This window comes from Onychostruthus taczanowskii, unplaced genomic scaffold, assembly GCF_017590055.1.
Source record: "Onychostruthus taczanowskii isolate IOZ18803 unplaced genomic scaffold, ASM1759005v1 scaffold499, whole genome shotgun sequence".
NCBI classification, from domain to species: Eukaryota; Metazoa; Chordata; class Aves; order Passeriformes; family Passeridae; genus Onychostruthus; species Onychostruthus taczanowskii.
In genome coordinates, this window is record NW_024502557.1 from 1,399 (window position 1) to 8,747 (window position 7,349).

General features: G+C 48.3%; 1 protein-coding gene across 1 annotated transcript in view; it reads left to right on the forward strand.

Annotated features, from left to right (window-relative positions):
• Nucleotides 1-7,349, forward strand: part of LOC121341613 (L-gulonolactone oxidase-like) — a gene marked incomplete at its 5' end in the record, with an annotated part of 37,331 nt that overhangs the window by 1,316 nt on the left and 28,666 nt on the right. The window contains 2 exons of the mRNA XM_041415262.1: nt 2,555-2,645; nt 4,816-5,001. Of these exons, the coding sequence (XP_041271196.1) occupies nt 2,555-2,645; nt 4,816-5,001 (277 nt within the window). The remainder of the gene's footprint in view (nt 1-2,554; nt 2,646-4,815; nt 5,002-7,349) is intronic.

Genomic DNA, 7,349 nt, shown 5'->3' on the forward strand with positions numbered 1-7,349 from the left:
GGGAATGGGAACGGGAATGGGAATGGGAATGGGAATGGGAACGGCATGGCGCTGGCCAAGTGAGCGGGAATGGGATCGGGATCGGGAATGGGAATGGGATTGGGAATGGGATCGGGAATGGGATCGGGAATGGGATTGGGAATGGGAATGGGAATGGGATTGGGAATGGGAACGGGAATGGGAATGGGAATGGGAACGGGAACGAGATCGGGAATGGGAATGGGATCGGGAATGGGAACGGCATGGCGCTGGCCAAGTGAGCGGGAATGGGAATGGGATCGGGAATGGGAATGGGAATGGGAACGGGAACGAGATCGGGAATGGGAATGGGATCGGGAATGGGAACGGCATGGCGCTGGCCAAGTGAGCGGGAATGGGAATGGGATCGGGAATGGGAATGGGAATGGGAACGGGATCGGGAATGGGATTGGGATTGGGAATGGGAACGGGAATGGGAATGGGAACGGCATGGCTCTGGCCAAGTGAGCGGGAATGGGAATGGGAACGGGAATGGGATTGGGATTGGGAATCGGGAATGGGAACGGGATCGGGAGTGGGAATGGGAACGGCATGGCGCTGGCCAAGTGAGAGGGAAAGGGATCGGGAATGGGATTGGGAATGGGAACGGGAATGGGAATGGGAATGGGAACGGGAATGGGATTGGGAACGGGAACGGCATGGTGCTGGCCAAGTGAGCGGGAGCGAGAACGGGAATGGGAATGGGAATGGGATTGGGATCGGGAATGGTAACGGCATGGCCCTGGCCAAGTGAGCGGGATTGGGATTGGGAATGGGAATGGGGATGGGGTCAGGAATGGGATCGGGAATGGATCCAGGCGGGATCAGGATCCGGGAATAGATCCAGGTGGGAATGGGACTAGATCCAGGTGAGATCAGGGTTCAGGAATGGATCCAGGTGGGATCAGGATCTGGGAAAGAACCAGGTGGGATCAGGATCCGGGAATGGATCCAGGTGGGATCAGGGTCCAGGAACAGATCCAGGTGGGATCTGGGAATGGATCCAGGTGGGATTGGGAATGGATCCAGGTGGGATTGGGAATGGATCCAGGTGGGATCAGGAATGGGAATGGGGATGGGGATGGGAATGGGAATGGGAATGGATCCAGCTGGGATCAGGATCCAGAAACAGATCCAGGTGGGATCTGGGACTAGATCCAGGTGGGATCAGGATCCGGGAATGGATCCAGGTGGGATCTGGATCCGGGTGGGATCAGGGTCCGGGAACGGATCCAGGTGGGATTGGGAATGGATCTGGGTGGGATCAGGATCTGGGAATGGATCCAGGTGGGATCAGGATCCGGGAATGGATCCAGGTGGGGTCAGGATCCGGGAACAGATCCAGGTGGGATCCAGGAACGGATCCAGGTGGGATTGGGAATGGATCTGGGTGGGATCAGGATCTGGGAATGGATCCAGGTGGGATCAGGATCCGGGAATGGATCCAGGTGGGGTCAGGATCCGGGAACAGATCCAGGTGGGATCCAGGAACGGATCCAGGTGGGATTGGGAATGGATCTGGGTGGGATCAGGATCTGGGAATGGATCCAGGTGGGATCAGGATCCGGGAATGGATCCAGGTGGGGTCAGGATCCGGGAACAGATCCAGGTGGGATCCAGGAACGGATCCAGGTGGGATTGGGAATGGATCCAGGTGGGATCAGGATCCGGGAATGGATCCAGGTGGGGTCAGGATCCGGGAACAGATCCAGGTGGGATCCAGGAACGGATCCAGGTGGGATTGGGAATGGATCCAGGAGGGATCTGGGAATGGGGATGGGGATGGGAATGGGAATGGATCCAGGTGGGGTCAGGATCCAGGAACAGATCCAGGTGGGATCCAGGAACGGATCCAGGTGGGATTGGGAATGGATCCAGGTGGGATCAGGAATGGGGATGGGGATGGGATTGGGAATGGATCCAGGTGGGATCAGGATCCGGGAATGGATCCAGGTGGGATCTGGGAATGGATCCAGGTGGGATCAGGATCCGGGAACGGATCCAGGTGGGATCTGGGAATGGATCCAGGTGGGATCTGGATCCGGGTGGGATCAGGGTCCAGGAACAGATCCAGGTGGGATCAGGGAACGGATCCAGGTGGGATTGGGAATGGATCCAGGTGGGATCTGGGATCCAGGTGGGATCAGGATCCAGGTGGGATCAGGATCCAGGTGGGATCAGGATCCAGGAATGGATCCAGGTGGGATCTGGGAATGGATCCAGGAGGGATCTGGGAATGGATCCAGGTGGGATCCGGGAAGGAATCCAGGTGGGATCAGGATCTGGGAGTGGATCGAGGTGGGATCAGGGTCCGGGAATGGATCCAGGTGGGATCTGGGAACGGATCCGGGTGGCATCAGGAATGGGAATGGGGATGGGGATGGATCCAGGTGGGGTCAGGATCCGGGAACGGATCCAGGTGGGATCAGGGAACGGATCCAGGTGGGATCAGGGTCCGGGTGGGATCAGGGTCCGGGAACGGATCCGGGCGGATCCCAGGCTGGGAATCCTGACGCCGAGCTCTCCCCGCTCCCAGTTTAGGAGCCGTGTCCGAGGTGACGGCGGCCGGAGTCATCGGCACCGGCACCCACAACACCGGGATCGAGCACGGGATCCTGCCCACCCAGGTGGGATTCCCAAATCCGGGAATCCTCCCACCCGCCCCCCGAAATCCGCGCCGGGACTGCAGGGGTGGAGAGGGAGGAGGGAATCCTGGGAATATTCCGGAGCTGGGGGAAATTGGGATGGTGGAAATCCATGGAATGGGAGATTCCAAACAAAATTACCATCAAAAAGTTTTTTTTAAAAAATTCTCAAAAATTAATTTTTAAAAAATCCCAAAAATATCCCCAAAAATCTCCAAAAAAATTAAAAAAAAATCCAAACAGAAATTCCCAAAAAGGTAAAAAAATTCTGATAAATTCCCTCGAAAAGATCCCCAAAAAAATCTAAAAAATATAAAAAAAAATCCCCCCAAAAATCTCAAAAACATCCCAAATATCAAAAAAGAAAAATCTCCCCAAAATTTCCCAAAAACCCCCAAAACATCAGAAAAAAATCCTTTATAAAGCTGGAAAATATTCCCAATAAAATCCAAAAAAGCAAAAATAAAAACCCCATAAAATTTTTTTTAAATCCTCAAAAATCCCAAAAACCACAAAAAAATTCAAAAAAATCTCCAAATATTAAAAAAAATCCCCAAAAAATCCTCAAAAATCCCCGCACAAAAGTGTCCAAAATTCCACAAAATATTCTAAAAAATGCTCCAAAAATCCACCAAAAATGCCCCAAAAATCCCCAAAAATACCCCAAAAATTCCCAAAAAATTCCAAAAAATCCCAATTTTTGTGGCCAGGTGGTGGCGCTGTCGCTGCTGGTGGCCTCGGGGGAGGTTCTGGAATGTTCCGGCTCCGTGAACCCGGAGCTTTTCCCTCAGAAAGCCCCAAAAAAATCCCAAAAAAGCAAAAGTAAAAAAGCCAGAAAAAAATTTTTAATCCACAAAAAATCACCAAAAAATATCCCAAAAAAACCTCAAAAAATACCCCTAAAAAACACCAAAAAAATCAAAAAATCCCCAAATATCCCCAAAAAAACCTCCAAAATCAAATCCACCAAAAATCCTCCAAAAATCCTGAAAAAAAATTCCCCGAATATTTAAAAAAATTCACAAGAAATTCCACAAAAAATCCAAAAAATGCCCAAAAAAATCACGCCGAGCTCTCCCCGCTCCCAGTTTAGGAGCCGTGTCCGAGGTGACGGCGGCCGGAGTCATCGGCACCGGCACCCACAACACCGGGATCGAGCACGGGATCCTGCCCACCCAGGTGGGATTCCCAAATCCGGGAATCCTCCCACCCGCCCCCCGAAATCCGCGCCGGGACTGCAGGGGTGGAGAGGGAGGAGGGAATCCTGGGAATATTCCGGAGCTGGGGGAAATTGGGATGGTGGAAATCCATGGAATGGGAGATTCCAAACAAAATTACCATCAAAAAGTTTTTTTTAAAAAATTCTCAAAAATTAATTTTTAAAAATCAAAAAAATATACCCAAAAATCCCCCCCAAAAATAAAAAAAAAATCCAAACAGAAATTCCCAAAAAGGTAAAAAAATTCTGATAAATTCCCTCGAAAAGATCCCCAAAAAAATCTAAAAAATATAAAAAAAAATCCCCCCAAAAAGCCCGTAAAATTCACACGAAAAGCAGCCCCAAAATCCCCAAAAATCACCCCAAAAATATAAAAAAAAATCCCCCCAAAAATCTCAAAAACATCCCAAATATCAAAAAAGAAAAATCTCCCCAAAATTTCCCAAAAACCCCCAAAACATCAGAAAAAAATCCTTTATAAAGCTGGAAAATATTCCCAATAAAATCCAAAAAAGCAAAAATAAAAACCCCATAAAATTTTTTTTAAATCCTCAAAAATCTCAAAAACATCCCAAATATCAAAAAAGAAAAATCTCCCCAAAATTTCCCAAAAACCCCCAAAACATCAGAAAAAAATCCTTTATAAAGCTGGAAAATATTCCCAATAAAATCCAAAAAAGCAAAAATAAAAACCCCATAAAATTTTTTTTAAATCCTCAAAAATCCCAAAAACCACAAAAAAATTCAAAAAAATCTCCAAATATTAAAAAAAATCCCCAAAAAATCCTCAAAAATCCCCGCACAAAAGTGTCCAAAATTCCACAAAATATTCTAAAAAATGCTCCAAAAATCCACCAAAAATGCCCCAAAAATCCCCAAAAATACCCCAAAAATTCCCAAAAAATTCCAAAAAATCCCAATTTTTGTGGCCAGGTGGTGGCGCTGTCGCTGCTGGTGGCCTCGGGGGAGGTTCTGGAATGTTCCGGCTCCGAGAACCCGGAGCTGTTCCGGGCGGCGCGGCTGCACCTGGGGGCGCTGGGCGTGGTCCTCGACGTCACCTTCCAGTGCGTGCCGGAATTCCGGCTGCGCGAGGTCGCCTTCCCCTCCACCCTCAGCCAGGTAGGCAGCTCCCAGAATTCCCAAAATTCCCAAAATTCCCAAAATTCCCAAAATTCCCATGGGAATGGAGGAAAAATTCCCAGAATTTCGTCAGAGGGAAAAAATTCCTGGAATTTTTTGGAGAATGAGGGAAAAAATTCCTGGAGTTTTCTTGGGAATGGGGGGAAAAAAAACTCTGGGAATTGCCCTTGGAATTTCCTTGGGAATGGGGGAAAATTCCCAGAATTTCCTTGGGAATTTCCTTGGGAATCAGGAAGAACACTCGGGGAATTCCCGCTTGCAATTTCCTTGGGAAGGAGGAAAAAAATTATTAGAATTTCCTTGGGAATGGGGAAAAATTCCTGGAATTTCCTTGGGAATGGGGGGGAAAAAACCTCTGGGAATTGTCCTTGGAATTTCCCTGGGAATGGGGGAAAATTCCCGGAATTTCCTCGGGAATGAGGAAAATTCCCCCAATTCCGGCTGCGCGAGGTCGCCTTCCCCTCCACCCTCAGCCAGGTAGGCAGCTCCCAGAATTCCCAAAATTCCCATGGGAATGGGGGAAAAATTCCCGGAATTTCCTCAGGAATTGCCTCAGGAATCAGGAAAATATTTGGGGAATTCCCACTTGTAATTTCCGCAGGAATGGGGGAAAATTGGTGGAATTTTTTGGAGAATGAGGGAAAAAATTCCTGAAATTTTTTGGAGAATGAGGGAAAAAATTCCTGCAGTTTCCTTGGGAATGGGGGGAAAAAACTCTGGGAATTCCTTGGGAATTTCCTCAGGAATTTCCTTGGGAATCAGGAAAAAACTCTGGGAATTCCTGCTCACAATTTCCTTGGGAAGGAGGGAAAAAATTATTGGAATTTCCACAGGAATGGGGAAAAATTCCTGGAATTTGTTTGGAGAATGAGGGAAAAAAATCCTGGAGTTTCCTTGGGAATGGGGGGAAAATCTCTGGGAATTGCCCTTGGAATTTCCTTTGGAATGGGGGAAAATTTCCTGAATTTCCTTGGGAATTTCCTTGGGAATCAGGAAGAACACTCGGGGAATTCCCGCTTGCAATTTCCTTGGGAAGGAGGAAAAAAATTATTAGAATTTCCTTGGGAATGGGGAAAAATTCCTGGAATTTCCTTGGGAATGGGGGGGAAAAAACCTCTGGGAATTGTCCTTGGAATTTCCCTGGGAATGGGGGAAAATTCCCGGAATTTCCTCGGGAATGAGGAAAATTCCCCCAATTCCGGCTGCGCGAGGTCGCCTTCCCCTCCACCCTCAGCCAGGTAGGCAGCTCCCAGAATTCCCAAAATTCCCATGGGAATGGGGGAAAAATTCCCGGAATTTCCTCAGGAATTGCCTCAGGAATCAGGAAAATATTTGGGGAATTCCCACTTGTAATTTCCGCAGGAATGGGGGAAAATTGGTGGAATTTTTTGGAGAATGAGGGAAAAAATTCCTGGAGTTTTCTTGGGAATGGGGGGAAAAAAAACTCTGGGAATTGCCCTTGGAATTTCCTTGGGAATGGGGGAAAATTCCCAGAATTTCCTCAGGAATTTCCTCAAGAATCAGGAAAAAAATTCGGGGAATTCCCGCTTGTAATTTCTGCAGGAATGGGAAAAATTGGTGGAATTTTTTGGAGAATGAGGGAAAAAATTCCTGGAGTTTCCTTGGGAATGAGGAAAAAACTCTGGGAATTCCTTGGGAATTTCCTCAGGAATTTCTTCGGGAATCAGGAAGAACACTCGGGGAATTCCCGCTTGCAATTTCCTTGGGAAGGAGGGAAAAAATTATTGGAATTTCCTCAGGAACGGGGAAAAATTCCTGGAATTTTTTTGGAGAATGAGGAAAAAAATTCCTGGAGTTTTCTTGGGAATGGGGGGAAAAAACCTCTGGGAATTGCCCTTGGAATTTCCTTGGGAATGGGGGAAAATTCTCCCAATTCCGGCTGCGCGAGGTCGCCTTCCCCTCCACCCTCAGCCAGGTAGGCAGCTCCCAAAATTCCCAAAACTCCCTTGGGAATGGGGGAAAAATTCTGGGAATTTCCTGAATCTTTTCCCAATTTCTCAAAATCCGTTCCCACTTTTCCTCCATCCTCCAGGGTTTCCCCTCCATCCTTTCCCACATTCCCTGGATCCTTTCCCACATTCCCAATCCCATTTTCCCAATCCCAAATTCCCGTTTTCCAGGGAAGCAGCTGGTGCCCTGCACGGTGCAGCCGCTGTTCCTGGTGGATTATCCCAATCCCGCATTCCCAATCCCACAATCCCAATCCCACATTCCCAATCCGAATCCCACATTCCCAATCCCAAATTCCCGTTTTCCAGGGAAGCAGCTGGTGCCCTGCACGGTGCAGCCGCTGTTCCTGGTGGATT